Source organism: Gracilinanus agilis, chromosome 1, assembly GCF_016433145.1.
Source record: "Gracilinanus agilis isolate LMUSP501 chromosome 1, AgileGrace, whole genome shotgun sequence".
NCBI lineage: Eukaryota > Metazoa > Chordata > Mammalia > Didelphimorphia > Didelphidae > Gracilinanus > Gracilinanus agilis.
This window is the reverse complement of record NC_058130.1, coordinates 580,004,539-580,027,088: the sequence shown is the minus strand read 5'-3', so window position 1 is coordinate 580,027,088 and position 22,550 is coordinate 580,004,539. Positions and strand designations below refer to the sequence as shown.

Below are 22,550 nucleotides of genomic sequence, written 5' to 3'. Positions count from 1 at the left end.
TATATATATATATATATATATATATATATATATATATATATAAAATAGTTTCCTGTTTTTAAGAGTTTTGATTTGAAGATGTATGATTGAAAAATATTATTTCATCATTTTGCAATAAGCCTAATTCTACTCAATTAAATTTAATTTGTGATAACTTAGAAGACACATTAAATCCTGAAGAGCTTCATTATATGAGAGCTATATAAAAAGACCAGTTAATACCAATATATAAAAGAAACATAGATTTAGAAGAAGAAAGGACCAAAGAAATCAAATAGTCCAACCTGCTTATTTTATAAATGAGTTAACTGAGGTCTAGAAAAATTTTAATTTGCATAAACTAATATAGGTAGTAAATGAGGGTTTAATCTCAGGTCCAGCACTTGTTCCAGCAGCATACTCATCACCACCACCACTACCCTCCATTCTTCTCTCTTATGAACACAACCCTGATTTTATAATAGAAGTTAAAGGGAAAACAATTTCATTAAAAAAATTTGTCCACTCATCTGTCTGCCAAGAAAAGAATTCCAGAATTTGTGGAAAATATAGCCCAAGAAAAAACATTATTTTTATTATATATGAGGAGGAAGTTTTTTAATTACATTTTAAAAATGAAACTTGCTCAAGAAAATATTTTTTAAAATTCTTAACATCAGTAATAGAATTCCAAAGAATATAAAAATGAAATATAATATCATATCATCTTTTTTTTAATAAATGAACAATTTTAAAATCTAAGATGTATAAACAATAATAATACTGTGTCCTATAAGATCAATTGAATGTCACATGTTATTTTATGAAGAGAATTGATGATGAAAAAAGTTTTGGGGAAATGATGAAACATATTGATTTCTTAATCCTGAAGATATTTGGTTATTTCAGATATTGCTTAGAAAAAGGGTATATGTTTATATCTAAATAGAATGAGGTGTCACTGGCTAAATTAATAATGCAAACTTGAAGAATAGCCCCAGGCTCAAAAGACCAATTATATGATGCTTTTGTAAACAAATCTATGAAAATTTTCCATATTCATGTTTTCACGAATAATAATTATCACTACTGGTTCTTCCGCCCAATGTTGGACTTATAAAATGAGAAATATATTTTATATTGAAGTAAAAATAATTTTTAACTTTCTCATGATTGTTTTACGTGAACATTATTAACTCTATATACAAAGTTGACATGATTCTATTTGAATAATCTCCTCCTTCCTGTCAGGTAAAATTACTACTAATCAAAATGTGGAAAAAAAAAAAAAGGTTTACCTCCAAAGTCATAAAGGCATTAATACATATTGTCAATAACAATAATTTGTCTAATATGATGAATGAAATAACATGTGAAATAATAAAACAATAAAGAAATTAATTATGATCATACTCTATATTCTTAGGATTTCTATAAGTCTAAAAAATATGTGGAATTTGGAAAAACCCTGGATTTTAAAATTTTCTGCAGAAACAAAATTATTTCATATGTTGTTAGTAATAGGGTAAACATTCTACCAATCCTGTTCTTGTAAAAAATGATTTTTATTTTTCTTCAGATATAACTCTCCCCTTCTGATACTATGATGAAAGTAAATTAATTTTATCTATTTAGTAACTATAATTTCTATTATATTAGTCTCTAATTTCAGACCAATTTTTGCACTAGCATTAACTATAATTTAAATCATTGGCAAAAGTAATACTATAGGGGGCAGCTGGGTAGCTCAGTGGAGTGAGAGTCAGGCCTAGAGGCAGGAGGTCCTAGGTTCAAACACAGCCTCAGCCACTTCCCAGCTGTGTGACCCTGGGCAGGTCACTTGACCCCCATTGCCCACCCTTACCAATCTTCCACCTATGAGACAATACACCGAAGTACAAGGGTTTCAAAAAAAAAAAGTAATACTATCTTGAATAATAAAACCATCCTGTCAATAAACAAATCTAATCATCCATATGATTAAAAATATTCATTAATAAGATAATGGCATGATCATATAAATTCATTCAATTTTTATAAGAACCTTTTAGGGAAAATCTAAGGGGCATCAGTGGGATTTCAGGTGACCATAGATGAAATCAGAGCTACCTCAATAATACTGTCTACAATATTACTTAAAAAACAGAAAGGTCCTTGTTAATACAGTGAAAGCAAGCTTAACACACATTGGATTAAGTTGAAATAATGTTACTAAGGGAAATAACTGGAACTCCTAGCAAATAATACAACTTCAAGCTTGGCTAGAACCATAAAACTGCTTTCAAATCAGTTGAGTTGTAGTTCTTAGGATAAAAGGATAATAAATTTATAGCTTTAGAGATTTTATACAGTTCATTAAGTTGAATACTTTTGTTTTATAAAGAAACAGGATCAATGTATTTAAATGATTTGCCCAAGTCCAAACAGTTAGGAAATAATAGGATTTGCTGATTCCAAATTCAACAACTGAATCATAAAGACTGAAAAAGTAAAAGTATAGACTAACTAGAACTAAAGTGAATTTAAGAAGAATGAGTACTAAAGAATCTCCATTTGTAATCACTTTTAATTAAAGGAAACAAATGATGTTTTTTTGAAATGAAGTAAGCTGAAATGCATTCTGTCACATTTCCAAGCTTTTATTTTTAAATATTCACTTCATGTTTTACAATGAAAATTACCTAAGGTGGTAACTTATAATACAAAGACACTTTTGAAGAATGCAACATTTCACTGAAGTACAATTATTTCATTTGTTATGAGAATATATAGTTGATGGTTTATATGATTTTTTAAATGCATGTTAAATAGAATGTTTTCAGGTGGTATGAAAAAATAAAAATCATTGCCCTAGCTACTATATACAGTGAAGATTCTTGAGAGCTTGATCTCTACAATAAAAGTAGCTGAAATTTCTTTTAAATCAACAGACTACAGGACTTCTATGATTAAAGATATCTAATGAGCAAAATACTGTGAGCTACAAGAAATTTGGTATCCAAGAGAAAAAGCTTTATTTGATGTAAAGAACACTAGACAAGATGACAGAAAACTGTTAATTTTCCTGTAAAAAGATCCAACTTAACTATGGCATTTCCTCATCTATAAATTGAGGAGTTGGGACAATATGATTTCTATGGGTTACTTCAGCTTTAGGCATCAACTGTTTGAAGATTCTAAGTAAAATGTAAGATATATTTTTATTCATGGCTTTCCTTAATTTAAGTGAAAATAGCTCCCAAAATGTGGATCCCAAAGTAGGTAACCTCAGTTCACCACCATAACAAATGTGTCAAAAAGTAATAATATCTCCCCAGGTGGGTGACTATTCAAAGCATTTAGATATTAAAAAATGAAACTTTAAAAAAAGATAGATGTCAGAAGAGAGACAGCAGACTGAACTCTGTAACATTTACTATTACTATGAATGCTATAATCACTGATTTAACACAAGAGTTTTGAACTATATTAAAAACGTGATCATAACTAAGAGTGATTAATCAATTACTATTAAACATAATCTTAAAATAATATATTTTATTCTAGGTCAATTTTTTCCATAAGTTTTTACTTATATAACACTATTTGTAATAAAATGACATTTTGATATGACACTTCATTCATCAATTGTTGGCATAGCACGAAATCCCCCAAGAGTAGTTCAAAATATTCTTCAGCCTTCTCAAAATGATTCAACCTAAGGGACAGCTTGATAGCTCAGTTGACTGAGATTCAGGCATAGAGAAGGGAGGTCTTGGGTTCAAATCTGACATCAGACACTTTCTAGCTGTGTGACTCTGGGCAAGTTACTTAACCCCATTGCCTAGCCCTTACTTCTCTTCTGCCTTAGAATCAATACATAGCATTTAAAAAAAAAAGTGATTCCACTCATTTTTACAAAATAACCTCTTTTGCTCCATCTTCTTATCTCAGAAAAAGAATCTTACTTTTCTTGACTGTCTCTTTTTGTCTCTTTCTGTTGTCTCTCTCTCACATGGTTTCCCATACAAAGTTTTCGCACTGATCCTTTGCCCATGCCTTCCTTTTAACTGCTAAATGGCTAAAACAAAACAAAATTTAAAAAGGGGCATAGTTGTTGCCTTAACATTCACATCAGACACTTAATTACTGACCTCTTTCAAGTTGGCTTCTAGCCTAGCTCTTTGTTGAAAATTATTCTCTTAAAAGTTATTATCAGGGCAGCTGGGTAGCTCAGTGGAGTGAGAGTCAGGCCTAGAGATAGGAGGTCCTGGGTTCAAACCCGGCCTCAGACACTTCCAAGCTGTGTGACCCTGGGCAAGTCACTTGACCCCCATTGCCCACCCTTACCAATCTTTTATCTATAAGACAATACACCGAAGTACAAGGGTTTAAAAAAAAAGTTATTATCTTCTAATTAAAAAGTGGGATGCTTCCACCACCACCTCTCAGTTCCCTTCTATTCCTGACAGCTTCCTCAGCTGGCTTCCATGACTATGCAAACTCATCCCTCTCTCTTGCTTTTGCCTATAGCTTCCTCTTTATTTTATTTAATTGTAACTCTTATTTGTTCAAAGGTACTTAATTATTTTTGTCACTAAATTAAGCATTTCCTTAAAAACTATAACCTATGACTACTTCATCTACTCCACTCCTGTGACTGACACTATTTTGTTTATATGTGACTCACATCCATATAATCACCAAAATGACACTAATATGGCATGACCTGTTTCTGATGAATTCATGATGTTCCCTTGAAGATGTCTGAAACAGGTAGGAAAAATAAGAATTGAATAACAGTATATATTAAAAAGATATAGTTTGGGGAAGAAATTCAAAGACAAAGGAGGCAATCATAATGGAAAAGTTTCTGACTGAATTTCAGTGGAGAGAAAAATGCAAGTGATTTGGTTATTGAAATATATATTAGAAAAAAGAAAAAGATGCTGAGATTGAGGAATTGATTATAAGCCTATCACAAAAGTATTTTATAATAGAATGGACACAAGTATTCGGTGTGTTTGGTAGGTTAATCCCAAAACATTCTATGTATGTATTTTGAATGGGATTTAACTTGTACTTTTTTTTTTCCCTCCAGCATTTTGTTATAAATATAGAGAGATACTTATTTTCTATGGGTTTATTTTGAAGCCTGTACCTTATTTAAACCTAATAATAGTCCCAATTAGTATATTTACTCATTCCCTAAGATTACCTAAGTAAATAATCTCCTCATTAAAAAAGATGGCTTTTGTTTCCTCTTTATCTACATTTTTGCATTTAATTTTCTTTCTCTTTTGGCTATAGTAATAGGTTTTTGAGCAACATCAATAAAAGTAGAGAAAACAGACATCCTATTTTTACTCTTATTTTGGGAAATCTGTGATGTAGAGACATACCTGTTTTCATTTTAGATAAATACCATTTGTGACATTTTGTAATGCTTTTATCTTGTAGGATTTTTAGCATAAAAGAGTATTGTACTTTGTCAAAGCTTTTTCTACACTTATTGAAACAATTACATATTGTGGAATGTTTTTAAGTATTCTTATGTAAGACATAGAGACACTGGTGCATAGAACTCTGAATCAAAATAAGCATTTTGGAAAACAACTTGAAATTATGTAAATGAAATAACTAAACTCTCCATATCATTTGACCTTGATATTCTACTAGTAGGTTTAATTCATAATTATGTACAAGAAATATTTACAGCAGTATTTTTTGTAATAGCGAAATACTAGAATAAAATTGGATGTCCATAACTTGGGAAACTGCAAAATAAAGTGTGATGCAGGAAGTAATGTAATTAGCCTGTTATAAGAAATGATGACTGATGAATATCAAAAAGTAGTGAAAGATTATCTGGTGCATGATGAAGTAAGCTGAGCTAAGAAAACAATACACACAGTAACTAAAATAATCGAAATGGAAATAACCACAGAACACTAGACAGTGAAGATTGAAAAATTAAAAACTAAGACAGGCACTATAGAAGGGATATAAGAAGACACATTTCTTTAGCAGAGGTAGGAGACTCATAGGTCTGAATACATTTTCAGATTTTTTGAAAGTACAATTGTTGATATTTTTCCCCATCTTCCTCTTTTCCTTTAAAAATATTATTTAATTTATAGAATGGCTTTTCTGGGGAAGAAGAAAATGCATGATAATGAAAGAAATTCTAGTAAAGTAGGAAATAAAATATCAATTAAAATTTATAGTTTTAAAAATAAGTACTTATAACAAAGAAGCCAAAACAACCTAGTTACCTCCTCAGTATGAAAACATTTGCTCTCTTTTCCAAGGAAAGAGGCATATCAGTCAAGAACAATGGTATTTCAAAATAAACACAAGACATAAAATCTTATGGAGATAGTACAGTAGAAAGAATTATGATTAGAATTCATAAGACCCTGAGAGTCAGTCCCCTCTCTGAAGCAACTTGTGTTACTTTCAACAGCCCACTAAAATGCTTGGAAGTTGATATTTCTCAAATGTACAGAAAGGGTAGGATGGATTATATGATCTATATAAGCACTTTCAGGAAGAAAATGGTAGAAGAATAGGAGAGGCTATATGAGTTTTTTTAATATCAGAAATATATCATTTACATATGAAACATAAACTACCTCTAACAATCTAGATCCAGCAATTCTTCTGTGTCTGTGTGTATGCATCTGTGTGTATGGGTTGGAAGCAAGATTTCAACCTAGATATTCTTCACTACAAGGGCAAATCAATACTCACTTATTCTACTTTGAATCTTTTATATAAGCATTATCAATCCACAGGCCAAAAAAAAAAAAAAAAAAAAGGGAAGTAAAGGGAACATGTAGTTTACAAAAAGCTTGGCTTAGTCAAGACTCGATTAAGTCAGATCGTTCTGAGATTAAAGATGAAACTAGAAGGAGGAAAACAAGACTAAACATGAGAGGTTCAGTGCATTGAAAGCCAAGTCTAGAGACAAGAGGTGTCCTGAGTTCAAATTTGAGCTCAGAAGTGGGGAAAGTCACTTAACCCTAAATTGCCTAGTTCTTATGATACTTCTGCTTTGAAACTGAAACTGTATCAATTTGAACATAGAAGGTAAGAATTTTTTTTAAAACCATAAGAGATTACTTGAAATTTACAACAGAATTAATTTGGTGATTCTATTGATTAATATCATAGTGTAACTACAGGGATTTGTCACTGTCGTGGAAGATTTACAATGCAAAAGCACATGGAAGAAGTCTCTAAGGATAGGTTTCCTAGATACTCTTATTAGTAGTGACATTGTGTGGATGGCATCAAGTTCTGAATATCCTAAATTAAATTTGTCATCAATGATAAGAGCTCAGCATAACTATCCATAAAGGAAAAATTAAGTGGATATTTAATGCCTTATATCTGAACAATTACATAAAGTCTAATTAAAAAGTGATAAATCTAATCCATTAACAGAAGAATAGAACCAGAAGTGAATAAAGGGAAGAGAATAGGATGGTTTTAAGTGGAAAAATTTTATATTTTGTTCAATGACCCTAAGTTTCACAATGAAAGAAAAATGTATCACTTTATCATAAAAATATTGTCACAGTGACACATTGAGGCAATGAATAATAGAATACCATAAATTCTAAATAACAAAATTTGTAGGCCATATAAATGCATTATAAATGGAAATGGATATGTTGAAGTATGTTGGTCATAAATAAACCAAAGTGTATTAAAATGACTAAATACTAAGCCACATTATCAATAAAATGAGTATTTTTACATACTATCATTATGTTTGTTAAAAGTAGTCAAATGAGACCCCTTAATTCCTATGTCATATTTATACATTTATGTTATTTGAGACCAAAATAATTTCCAAAATATCATCTCAACATCTGTTTCTTGGCAAACTATTACCTGTAGTCACACCAGGGACATCTGTAGGGTTTTTCTCCTGTATGAACACGTTTATGTCGCGTCAAATGGGACTGGGTGGTGGAAGCAAAGTTACACTCATCACATTTGAATGGTTTCTCTCCTGTAATGCATCAAGAAATATTATAAATTGGCAATGAACTTTTTTAAAATCATGCTTCACATGTCTCAAATTAAATTTAGAAAAATATCTATTGGCAAACTATAAAAGGTAACTTATCAATATACTTGTAAAAACTAACATTCCTTTCTCAGTATAGCTACATGAGAGACAAAATACAAAGTAGTTAAAATTTTTTTCAGACTACTTTTGCTCCTATTTTCTCATCTACATTCCACATATTATAGCTATTGTACTTGCAATTTACACACTCGATTACAATTCCCATGAAGGCAAGAACATTTGTCTTAATTAAACATTGTATTCCTATTGTACATAGTCTGGGGTTTTCTATATAACATTATAAAGTTTATTGGGGATCATTTTTTCATTGTTAAGAAAAAATTATAACACATTAGAAAGAACTCTAAGACCTTAGAATTAAAGTACAGGCAATAAAAAGTTTTTATTAGGTTTATTTTTAAATTGCCATTGATGTAGAAGATTATATACACGGAAGGAAGCAATCTAGTAGAGTAAATAAGGTGTACTGCATTTACAACCAGAAGACTTGAATTTGAATCATGGAACAAAGAATAGCTTTTAGATTTTAAAAGACATGCTAATAAATTGACAGGAATAGGATTCAAATCTAAGGTCTACATATTATTAAGGCTACTCACACTCAAAAGAGATAACTAGAAAAGTTGCCTCATGCTCCTGGTGCTCACAGAGACATTACTTGATATGCTTTTTAATTGAATTTGCATATGATAATAAGAAAATGGGAGAGGCTTATATAAACAGACTGAAAATTAGGATACTATGCATTTGCCTGAGTTTGTCATCTGTAAAATTACACCAATATTTCTATGGTAGGAATATAAATAACATTTGTAACAAAGTTTCATAAGAAATATGTTTGCATTTAAAATTTAAGAAAATTCCAATAACAAATAGGCATTTGAAAGATGTACAAAAACACTCTAGAGTATTTTAAAAGTATAAAAACTTTATAATTATGAATATGTGTGTAGATAAAGACACATTTTAAATAACTGATAAAAATTCTCCAAATTCTCATAAATTTTGAAATGCCTTATTCTAAATCTTATAGGTAAACTTGTCACCATAAATTATGTTAATTTTTATTGTCTGGGTCAAAATGATCAGGAATCAGATTCTTTTTGACTACTTAAATTATCTTTTTCAGAGTTAAAAGAAGACAATATTAACAAAACTTAAAATGTTTAATTAGTAAAGATATTGCAAAAAACCATTAAGCTAATATATTGCCTGAAAGTAAAATCAACTCTTAACCAATTACATAGTTAAACTGTGATAAAACTAAAATATCTTTAGTTATTCAGATGCTGAATCAGTATGGATCAATCTCCACATGTTCAATTCAATTTAAAAGTATTTATTGAGCACCTACTATGTGCAAGAAATTGTATTAGGAAATGAAAATACAAAGATTAAAAAAAAATCTCTGACCTAAACTGTTCTCTGGAGTGGCATAGTGGATAGAGTGCCTGAGCTAGAGTCAGAAAGATTCATTTTCCTTATTAAAGTCAGTCTAGTTTTAGGAACTTATAAACTGTGTAACCCTAAGAAAGTTCCTTAACACCATTTGCCTCAGTTTCCTCATCTATAAAATGAGCAGGAGAATGAAATGGCAAACCACTCCAATATCTTTGCCAAGAAAATATCAAATGAGGTCATGAGTATTTAGAAATAAATGAAAAGGGCCTGAAAAAATATTACAATAATCTAAATGAGAAACTCCAAAATATGTACTAAAATAAAAATTTCAATTTAATGATATCTTTTGATTTTATGTTACTATATACTGGAATATATGCCTCCCTCTTCCCAAATAGATAATTATTTCCTCATAAAGAGAAAACAAAAATAACAGCTAATCAAGGCCACAGGTTTGTAGTATTCTGAATCCACAAACTTCCATGTCACAAAAAAAGAAGAAAATAGATCCTCATATCTCTTCTTTGGGGAGGGGTGAGTGTCAAGCTTCTTTATTATAATTATAAAGTTATTTATTATTTTTGAGGCTGATTTTTAAATTAAAATATTGATTCCATTGACTATTGTTTTACTGATTGATTCATCAGTGAATATAGGTTTTTACATGACTCTTTGTGTAATTATCATATTCACTTTCTTAAATAACAGAAATTTAAAAAATATACATATATATATATCTCAAATACCATTATATATCCCATTATATTTCATGCACCACAACTTGTTTAGCCTTTCAACAATGGAGTATATTTTATTTCAAGTTGTTCACTACTCTTAAAAGGCTAGCTATAAATATTTGTTGTAGTTTGGATATTTCTTTCTTTAACCTACTTGTATAATATGCCAAGAAGTATGATCTCTGGGCCAGATTTTAATAGGTATTTTGTTTTGTTTATCATTATTTATCATTGATTCCCAGAATTATTGGACTGATTCATAGCTATACCATTAGAATGGCGATCCTTCTATAAAGCCTCCAACAGAAAGTATTTCCTTCTTTTGTCATTACTCCAAAATCGGTTCAGGAGAAGGAAAAAAAACTAATAATAATTCTGATATGCCTTTTGCTTATTAATATAATGTTAAAAGAGAGAAAACACCCCAAACTGGGAGATAGTAAAAAAAGTACTCATTCCCAATGAGACCAATAGCAAGACTTTAATGAAACGGCTCAACTGTATTGTATAAAGGATTTGATACACATTAACTCATTAAACCCTTATTATCAACAGCACTGTGGAGGCACATAATCTAGGCATTATAACCCACAGTTTGCACACGAGGAGAGAGACTGTTTTGTTATATTGTCACAAACCAGTGAAAGATTTGAAACGATTATTTCCTAACAATTAAGTCCTGGAATCTTTCCATTGTACTTTGTTGCACCTCATTCTTATAAAGACTGAATGTAGCAATAAATTAGGAAAAAATTTTATAATAAAACTCTCTGACAAAGGTGTAATTTTCCAAATATATAAGAACTAAAACAAACTTATAAGAAATCAAGCCATTCCCCAACTGACAAATGGTCAAGCGATACGAATAGGCAGTTTTCAGATGAAGAAATCAAAACTATTGATAATCACATGAAAAAATGTACTAAATCCTTCCTGATTAGAGAAAAGCAAATCAAAAGAACTCTGAGGGGGCAGCTGGGTAGCTCAGTGGATTGAGAGCCAGGTCTAGAGACGGGAGGTCCTAGGTTCAAATCCGACCTCAGACACTTCCCAGCTGTGTGACCCTGGGCAAGTCACTTGACCCCCATTGCCAACCCTCACCACTCTTCCACCTATAAGTCAATGCACAGAAGTTAAGGGTTTAAAATTAAAAAATAAAAAATAAAAAAAAAGAACTCTGAGGTACCACCTCACACCTAGAAGACTGGCCAATATGGCAATAAAGGAAGATAATAAATAAATGTTGGAGAGGAGGTGGCAAAATTGAGACACTAAGGCATTACTGGTGGAGTTGTGAATTGATCAAACCATTCTGCAAGGCAATTTGGAATTATGCTCAAAGGGCTTCAAAAAGCCCTTTTGATCCAGAATTACCACTACTGGATTTATACCCGAAAGAAATTTTTTTTAAAAGTGTGTACAAAATATTTATATTGTGCTTTTTGTGGTGGCAAGAAATTGGAAAATGAGGAAGTGTCATTAGGAAATGACTAAACAAATGGTTGTATATAATGGTGGTGGAATACTACTGTGCAATAAGGAATGATTTCTGTATGAACTGGAAAGACCTCCATGAACTGATGCAGAGTGAAATGAGCAGAATCAGAACATCATACACAGTAACTGAAACTTTGTGGGAAGATCAAATGTAATAGACTTTGCTACTAACAGCAATGCAATGATCAAGGACAAACCCAAGGGACTTATGAAAAAAAAAAACTGCTATCCACATCAAGAGAAAGAACAATGGGAGTACAGAAGAAAATCATATAATTTATTACTTGGTTATATGGGTATATGATTTGGGGTTGTGGTTTTTAAAGGATTGCTCTATTACAAATATGAATAATATGGAAATAGGTTTTGAGTAATAAGACATGTATAACCCAAGTGCTTGTCAGCTCCAGAAGGTGGGGGAGGGTCAGAATAGGGGAGGGAGAGTAGATGAATCATGAAACCATGGAAAAATATTCTAAAAAAAATAAAATAAAAACAATGAGTGTGGGCAGAGGGAGGGAAGAGACTAAATTGTATATAAGAGTCAATATCTTGGAGGAAAAATATTTTGGAAAGAATATATTATTTAGGTCAGAAATGAAAAACAGCATGTTTGACTCCTTAAGACATTTGGAACTTTGACTTATGAAAGGTCTTATCTCCTAAGATTAAAAGTTCATTGGTTTAACAAAAATCAATGTAAAAAATAGGAATAACAATAGGGCAACTGGCCTAAAGATGGGAGATGTTAGGTCCTGGGTTAAAATCTAATCTGGGATACTTGCTGGCTATGTGATTCAGAGTAAATAACTTAAATCTAACTCTAAGGCTCTTACCTTGGAAACAATACAAAGTATTGATTCTAACAGAGATGGTAAAGACTTTTAAAAAAAAGAGAGAGAGAACACATATTATTCATTAAAGGACAAGATAAGGCACAGAGAGTTGGCTGGATGTGTCTATGTCTAAAACTTTAAACTCCAAAAAGAACTATCTTTAGAATATTCATTAGTATTTACCTTTTAGAAATGAAAAAAAATCATAAAAAGTCAGGTGACATTAAAGGTAAAGGGAGAAAGGGAAATTATAATGCAACTACTCAAGATTTTTGGTGGCTTTAATGGAAAATATCAAAATGATCAAAGGAATAGACAATAGTACATATAAGGAAAGATTAATGGAGATTTAGACTTAAGAAAGGTTTGAACAATAAATTTTTACATATGTGAAAAATGAAGTACAGTTAAGAAGAGCTAGAATTAGTAGACTGGGCAAATCCAAGTAATGACTGATAAATCTATGTCTAGGTTTCCAGAGAAGTGTCAAAGGATCCTTCCTTGAATTCTATTCTGTTCAATATTTTCACTAATGATTTAGAGGAAGATATAAATGAATGCATATCAAATCTTCAGAGGTTATGAGTCTGGGGTAATGCTTAACATCTGTAATAAAAGAATTAGGAAAAAATGTTTACTAAGAGAAAGAATGGAATGAATTCAGTAAGTAAAAGCTTAAAATGGATTAATATCAAGTCTTACTAAGATTAAAAAAAAAAAACTCACAGGGAGAAAATAGAGGGTAATATACCTAGAAAACTGACCATTGACGGGGTAGGGGATTGGAGAAGAGTGACTGGGAGTTTTAGTGGACTATAATTTCAACATGGTATGAATTTCAGTATGAAAAGGCAGACAAAAAAATAATGCTATTTGTCACCGGTATATGAAGTACAGAAGTAGAAACCAACATGAGAGGTGATGATGTCTTTGTACACTAGGTTTTCTAGGCAACATCCATAGTAATGTGATTCTAGACACTATTTTAAGATGCCGAAACAATAGACAATGGCCAAAGAAAGATAAAAATGCAAAATGAATCTATAAAATACCATTATAAAAACACAAAATTGTTTAAGTTGTGGAAGAAGGAATGGAGAGACATGATTGCTTTTTTCACATATTTTAAAGGTTATCATATGAAAGAGGAATTATTACACTTATTTTACTTGACCTCAGAAAAGTAAGCAAGAACTAATAGGTGGCAGTTATAAGAAGGTATATTATTATGAAGAAACTGAAGCATTCTTTTTCTTCTCCTTGAAGGAAAAGACAGAATTTCTGCTGTCACAGTTTAATCAGGTTTTTATTTAAGCTTTAAAATGACTAAAGCAATTCAACACTAGAATAAACTATAAAGGGTGATTGGAGTAATTTCAGTTGTTTTATAATTTCAACTTTAAAACAGAATTGACACACTTCCATCTCTCCTACTCACTCCCATAATATTTTTCCTCTTCTTTTGACTTTTTTTCCCCTTACAAATAAGTAACCATGTTTTCTGATCTTTTATAATCTGGATTCAATTTGTACAACTGTTGAAAAACTGTACTAATGCCACCACCAAATATTTTCTTCTATAAAAATTCAATTACTCATCTTCAACCCCATCTGCAATTATGTGCCAATATGCCACTCTAATTCAGATCAGCATCACTCTCAACCAAGATAAAAATTGTGGTTATTATGTAATAGCAATATGGACTTAATTGTTACCAATAGCCCCAATCAATTCTTCTCATGGCATTCCAAAACTATATTTTCAGAGACACAGGTTTGATAATATCAGCACAAAGTGGTTTCAGGATTCCATATACTCACCAGGACAAAATGTAAACTCCTTTGCCTGGTATTTTCATGATCCAGCTACAACCAATGTTTCACATTACTTAGAAACATAAAGATATATAGAACAGCAGAGGCCATCTAAAGAAATTTATTTTTTGACAATAAAAGTTCTATTACACTTTCAACAAATAATCATTCAGCCTCTGTCTGAAAAGCTTTGGGTAGGGTTTGGGATACCTCATCTCCTTCCAAGGTATTCCATTTGAATTTGGGAAAAGCCAACAACAAATAATAAAATTAAATCTTTTTATGTGAATTGTCTAAGATCACAACAATTTAGTGGTGATTTAAAGCTTTAGAAGATACCAGGATAATGAAATTATCTATTATTATGTATACTTCCATGTCATCCTAAACAACTTTATCTATGTCTTCATTCTATAAAAATGTTTTATAATACGTGCAAATAATATCTTTTCTTTTGCTAAAGCAATTAACACAGTGACTGGCATATAATAAACAGCTGTCTATACATTGATTTTATCCTAAATGTCATTAGTATAATTTCTATTTTGTTAATAAATGCCAAATTTAAATGGCTTATTAATATATTAAATCTATCTTGTATCTTTTTACAACTCTCTGGTTCTTATTTATTAAGAAATTACATTCAAGACTTATATTCCAATCACATCTTTTATTTCTAACAAATTTTAGCTGTATCTATGAAATTAAATTTGCATTTTTTCTACTGGAATCTTCAACTTTATACTATGCACAATATATGTGTCTATGTATCTAAATTAAAGGCCAAGGATTTTATTGATAATTTTTTTCTTGGAATTTGTTTTACAGAATTTTCTTTTTATTACTGTAGTTCTTCCTATTTTATAAATATTCTCCATATATTTAGCTAATTGGATGAATGTTTTCCTTCCTTTTCAATTTGGAGGCTTTTTTAAGTTATATTTGAAAGTGTCCAAAAGTATTTTTTCTCTGATTTATTGACAGATTAGAAGTCTACCATTCTTATATTAGAAGTGTTAAAGAAATCCAAATTCTGTTCATCATCATCATGTTAAGAAGTAATTTTTTTCCCAAATCTGCTTTTACCTTCTGAAACTCACACATTGGATCGACAGTAATGATGACCTCGCTAAGAGCTCTGCTTTCTTGCCTGAAATTTTATAACCTGAATAATATCTGAAGGCCCTTCCAGCTCTTAACTTGCTTTGAGTTTATGACTATATAATTCTCTAAATTCTACGATTGCAAACAAGGTATACTCTCTTAATACAGTAATATTCAAAACTTTATCAAAGTGCATTTGATAATTTTGTTACTATTTGTCCCTCATCTGCCATCAAACTTCTCAGATTCTGATGCCTACATGCCACAAAGAAAAAGGCAGAATGTGACACAGGAATATTATAGCTGGAATATATATTTATCACAAAAAACATTATTCTGAGTAAATGAAATCAGTATTTAAAATCATGTCATCCAAATGGATAATGCCTTAAAAATGCTTACTATTCTTTTTTTTTTCTTACTGAGTTATCATGAAAAAATTTACTTCTTTAGTGATTATACTTTTTTCTAGAAAAAGAGAAACTTCATAATTGAATAGAAAAAAGTAATATCAACTTGTTCATATATTGAATATGCTACAAATGTTTAACATGTGTACCAAAACACACAAATAAATATACTTGCAAACAAACACATTTTGGTCACAGAGAGGAACTGAGTTGTTCATTAAATGGAATGCTGAGTAATTTAACTGCATATTAAAAGTCAAAGTGCAGCTCACATGAGAAATAGAAACACAAAGTGAAGCAGTCATCTTAATAAAAACACATATATTATTAATTTTTATTAGATTGATATATATATATGTATATATGTATATACATGTATCCAGAAATGTGCAAAAACTGAAATAAATAGCAGTAATCTAGGTAGATGCACAAGGAACCTTTAAAATTTTAGTATATAGTATAGATTATGAGTCTTGCTCTTGAATTATATAAAATTAAAAAATAGAAGCATTCTGAATTATGGGATTATAATTCCAATAAAATTTTCTGGTGACTCCATAAACTACAAAAAGCTTCATGCTTGACTGAATTAGAGCACCATAATTCACTGCTAACTTGTTTATTCTAATTGCTTAGGTGTACAATATCTGAGCTGAAATCCTTCCTTATGTCATCCATTATTCATGGTTTGGGAGGGGATCTGAGCAAAATATATAATTTTATGTATTATATTGTTTAAGTAAATGGTATAACTTAAGGGACCACTCAAATTTTCATTCTTAAGACTAAATGTTTTTAGTTTGGAGGTTTAATACAGAGCCTTAAAAAACAATTCAATATAGTTATTCCATGTGAACTTCATTATTTTTATAACATTTTTATAATGGAAATATCATTTAAGGATAGTACTTGACATAATTCTAACTGTTTAATGTTCATGTTTGACATGAATGAATGAATTCATGCACAAATATATGCATTTATTAAGCACTTACTATATATATATAAATATATATATATATTTATATATATGCGCATTTACTAAGCACTTACTATATGACAGGCTACTAAAAAGAAAAGATGTAAACTTTGACCAAAACACAGGCTGAGTTTTAAGATGAAAGACTTGTAAAATTATATGTCATTACTAAATATTTGCAATTATATACTTTTATGTAAAAAAGACAAATTAAAGATGTCAACATGATCCTTTGAAACAGACTCAGTTTACTATAATCTTGATTCATGACCAAAAAAATATCATCTAATAAAGCTGGAGATTCATAAGAAATGTAGACACTTTCATTTGTTCCTTTCAACACATGATAATAACCTTATCTTTTGTCTCATTTAAAATTTTATGGTCTGACTTTGCTACTATTAAATATAGTTGATAGCAATCTAAGTGGATGAAAGAACTGATTATGAAAAAAAGCAGAGGATAAGATCTAACACTGACTTAGGTTTGTGGAAACCATAAAAGTAGGCTCTATTACCAACAGATTTTTTTTTTCTTCTGATAGACATTTCATCCTTCTTATATATCTTGAATCCAAAGCAGATGATTCAATTAATAAGATCTGCCACACCAGCTAAAAGTTAAGACTATCTTATAATAAAAGTATTTCCTCATTTAAACTAATGAACCTTTGAATTAAGTTATAAGGAAGTGATGTTTCCCATTTAGAGATTGAGTGACCCCCCCCCCAAATCATGTGACATGCCCTTCCCCTCCCACATGCTGGGCATGCTCTACCCATTATGCCACACATGGGATGAAGAAAGCTCTCCCATTGGGCTGCTGGGCAGAGGACAGGTGATGTGAAAAAATGTCATCAGGCATGGTGGAAAGGTGGAGGGGAACAGCTCCACCAGAGTCCCTCTGCCTTACTACTAACAAATCTGGGAGAGAGGGGAGGAAGAGAGCTGAGTGCCCACAGAGAGAGCTCTGCATGCCCATGCCCCTTTGACATCTATGTCATAGATTTACCATTACTGGTATAAGGCAACAAAGTTAATTTCTATCATTGCTATGATGTAGAGAGCTCCAGTACCAAAGAAGAATAGTAATTTCTCCCAAAGCTTAAAGGGGTACTGAAGTGTTGTCCAAGGTAACAGAACCAATATATGTCAAAAGCAGAATGGAGCTTAGGTTTTATTGATTTCATGGCCAGTTCTCTATCCAGTATTCCACACAAGGCATCAAATAATACATACACATCTTATTCTCTTTACTACTATATAAGGAGAATTACCTCATAATGTGCATTTAAAATATTTTACTATTTTACATAATCTTAACTTTTAAATTAGTAGAATAATAATTATTAATTTATATTTCAGTATCATTAGTATCAGGATTTGTAGAATACACAGCAAGACTCTTGATGATAATGGTAAGAATATTAATGTCTGATCGTTACTTAATGTTTCAAGGTTTAGACAGACAACATCTCATTGGAACTTCATAGCAATCCTTTGAGGTATTTCTTATTCTCATTTTTCAGATGCAGAAACTCTGCCTCAGTGACTCCAACATATAGTGGTCATATAGCTGATAAGTGTCAAAGGCAGAACTAGAATGAAAGCTTTCCTATTTCCAAGTCTAGTGCTTTTTTCACTTTACCACGTCGCCTCATAATATATAGAAAGAAACTGTCTAAATTCAGGATGAAAAGCATTTATTAAAATAACTTGTAAGCTAGAAAAGAATATAACCATTGAAGGTGGCATTATGGCTTTCCCAAAGATTTACACAGATGGAGAATACAGTAAATTATATATATATATATATATATAAATAAAATTTACTGTATACACACACATACACACACACACACACACACACACACGTGTCTTTGGATCATAGTTTTTTACCACACATATATCCATTTACTGGAGTGCTCAATTAAAAAATGTTTTCCTTAAAAGTTACTGACCTCTACTTAAAAAAAAAAAAATTATAAAAATGCCTTGGAACTTATGGACCACTGAGAGGAAAGGAAGAAGAAGATGGAAGCACCAACTAAGTAAAGGTCACAAACACAGGGGAAGGAGTCCTTTTCTGCACCAAATATTCATCAAGACTGACCATCCTCTCTCTGCGTATACCAATATGCCTCATTTCTCAAGATTGGGGGTTATTGTGCTGGGCAGGACTCTTCAACTACATATGAGGATTTGCTCCCTTGCCCTTGAATCAAGGGTCCCTGACAGGTGATAAAAGTAAATCTTAGAATGGAAGATGTTTTGTGTCAGGCCCCTAGACAGTTTGTATTGCAGCAGGGAATTATTTAAGCCATTTAGAGCACTTTTGATACCTATCCCTTTCGAACCTGATTGTAATTTGCTTGGGTACTCTATGTACAGGGTAAACCATGTCAAACAGGGATACACCAGAGAAATATAGATTCCAAGTGTAGTGTATGAAGCCTCACATAGAAAAAAAAATGTATGTAGGATAAAAATATTGTAAATCCAGCATAACAGCCCCAAGCTTAGGCTGAGTTGTACCAGGATGTTTTCTTTGAAGCAAATAGACTTAAGAGCTGATTTTTGTGTTAAAGAATCATCTCTGATTGTTTGTGCCACAGAGGCAGATAAATGCCAAAAAGACAGATACCTCAGTCTCTGAGACATTGTCCTGTATAGCATAAAGTTAATAGCAAAGTAATAAGGAGCCTCTGGTCCTGACATAAAATATAAAGTTATGCCTGCTAGATGCAAGCTTCATGATCTATCACCTGTAAATGCCTCTGATCACAGCATTAGTGTCTCCACTGGGGTGGCAAAAGTGGAGCACATGCCAGATCATGAGAGCCCCGCCACGCTGACAGAGGTATCATGCAAGAGTATTATGTAGCTCTCCAGGGCCAGACCAGGTTGGGATGAGGTTAGCTACTGCTAACATTTAAATAGTCATAACTCAAGTGGCAATAAACTGACAAACTTTAGTATTAAAACATAGAGCAGAAGTTAGATCAGTCAAAGGTGTGACTGAAGACTATGTCTACTGCATACCAGAACAATATTTGACACTATAAATATTAAATCCTGACAAGAGTACATGAATATAAAAATTGGAACCTGTTTGGCTATCCTTACAATTCATTTTCTTGGTCTCAGTAAAGACAGCAATGTCCATTCTGATTCAATATAAACCTTTATTTTATACAGTAATTTGAATCAAGTGGATTTTATCAATGAAATTTCTGGATTATAATATCTAGCACAGATGTTACTGAGATAAAAATATTTTCTTCCTTGAATCACAGTTAAACTAAACAGATTAATAAACGAATGAATGAATGAATAAATTAATAAAGCACCAAAACAGAGCATTTTCAGACACAATTACTGAAGTTCATTTTGCATGTAAATGGAGGCTTATTTTTAGGTGATTACCTTTTATTGGACCTTTTTCTCTTATCATGTTAACCAAAGAAGATTCAAATAATAAAAAAGTGATCTTTATATATACATTTCACAAGGAGTTACTAAAAAAAGAGCTCGGAAAAATTAAAGTAAGCCATGTAACTATTTAGTCTTCATATCCAAGAAACCTATTTCTTTCCCCAAGTTATTAATTAAGTTGTGCAAACAGGAACACATACCAGTTACGAAGAGAAACACACTTTACAACTATGCCCCAAGTCTCATGTAAAGTTACATATCTTCATTAAAATCCATCTGAAATTTTAAAGCTGAAAGAATAATTGATCTAATATTAGCAATAAACTACATCCCTCCCCTCAGTCTGAAACCAGAGATATGCAATCTCTAATATTCACCCAGAATCCTTCAGGCAAATTCTTGCCAAGGAGAAAGTAGGCTCATTGATCTAGGCCAGAGAGAGAAAGAGAAAGAAGGGAGGGTGTATGTGTAAGGGAGAGACAGAGACAGAGACACAGAGAAAGAGAGAAAAAAGAGAGAAGGGAGAAAGAGCCTTTTCTTCTATTTAATATTAATTTACCAGAGACACCTTATCCTTCAGATATATGATTTACCTCTTTTTATATATACAAAAACCAGATTATTTAAAGTCTTACCTTATTCAAATAACATTTGCTCTAGAGCCTATGCACATGGATTTTACAAAAATGAAATAAAGCAAAGCAAATGATGAGCCTATGTATTATTTGTGTTGGAATATTTTATTTCACTTGCTTTAGTTTCCACACTAGAAGATAAGCTCTTGCTGCAGAAAAAATACCAAAGGGCAAAGGCAGCTCTACTGACCTGTGTGCTGCCTCCGATGCTTGGTGAGGGCATGCCGTGTCCCACCGGCAAAGCCACAAAGGTCACACAGGAATGACTTCTCGCCTGTTGCAACAATAAACAGATGAGGGACTGCGGAGGTCACAGATCATTAAAACATATCTATCAAGGCTTTCAGGGTTACTAATTCCTCCAATCAAATGTTTCCATGTAAATATGTCAAATGGGAATGAAATTACCACTGCGGTTTATTGACTGTGATAAAATCTGAAAAGCACCACTGAACATAATTACATACTTGTCAGACCCATAAAAATTAGCTTTATTATCAATGGAATGGTTTTGTACAACTTCATTTCTGTTAGATGTCTTCCAGATGGGGCTGCTTTATGCACTTGAACAGTTTTTATGCATATCCTGATTTTTTACAATTCCCATACATCTGGCTTTTCTATGCTGAGTAAAGATTGCTCAGAAAAGTTAATATACAGTATATATGATTTTGCTTAAATAAAATATATTGAATTTACTAACAACTTAAGGATATGGAAAATGTTTTACTTGATTAGATGGAGGTCTTCTTTAATAACATTCTACTTAATAATGTGAATTAAATGGTTTTCTTGAACATACTGAAGAGCTCAAGACAATAAAATCTACATTACTCAATACCAATGGCAACTAAATGCTGTTTATGTTTCAAAAACTTTCATGACATAAAGAAAGCAAGTCTGGGGATTACTAGAAATTATAGAAAAACTCCTTTTGTTCCTTTTTAAAGATATTTCTTCATTCTAAGCCACTGCAACAATTAGAGATATATTTGGCAGACAGCACTTGTTAGAAGTGTGTAAATGATTATTTGGGGGGATATTTTTATTCCAGCTAACATTTTAACATTTTGCTCCATGGTTTATAAATATGATTTATCTTTCTACTGTAGCATATTTAGGCAATAAGTACTGGCAAGCTAGGCAGTTACATCCCATAAGACTCACGAGGAAGGGCACTATGGAGTAACGATGCTAACCTCGGAGAGATACAGCAAAATTATAAAATAGTCTTCCAAACACAAAATAAATCACCTTTACCTACTTAACTAATTTAGACATTTAAAGCAACAAGTTTTCAAAGGCATCCTACACAAATACAATTGCTATGCCATAAAACTTTTTGAGGGGTGATGGAAGCCAGGAAAGAGGGGACAGAACTTGGCTGAACTCAAGACATTTTGGAATTATTGTTGTATTTTTTGAGTTTGAGGAAAAAAAAAAGAAAGACCACATAACAAAATGTAAAATAACCCTGGTTATTAAAAAGATCCATTCTAAAATCAGTATTTCCAAATTTCATAGCATTAATGCGGGTATAATAATAACCATGTAAATACAATTATATTTAACCCATTTCCAAAGTTATTATATTATCAAATTATTCATAATCCTTATTGCTAATATAAGTATCTGATTTA

At 31.4% G+C, this 22,550-nt stretch overlaps 1 protein-coding gene across 1 annotated transcript in view; it reads right to left on the bottom strand.

Annotated features, from left to right (window-relative positions):
- Positions 1 to 22,550, bottom strand: part of ZNF407 (zinc finger protein 407) — a 616,647-nt gene that overhangs the window by 226,234 nt on the left and 367,863 nt on the right. The window contains exons 5-6 of the mRNA XM_044667178.1: positions 21,101 to 21,184; positions 7,861 to 7,981 (exon numbers count right to left, since the gene is read on the bottom strand). Coding sequence (XP_044523113.1) covers positions 7,861 to 7,981; positions 21,101 to 21,184 — 205 coding nt within the window. The remainder of the gene's footprint in view (positions 1 to 7,860; positions 7,982 to 21,100; positions 21,185 to 22,550) is intronic.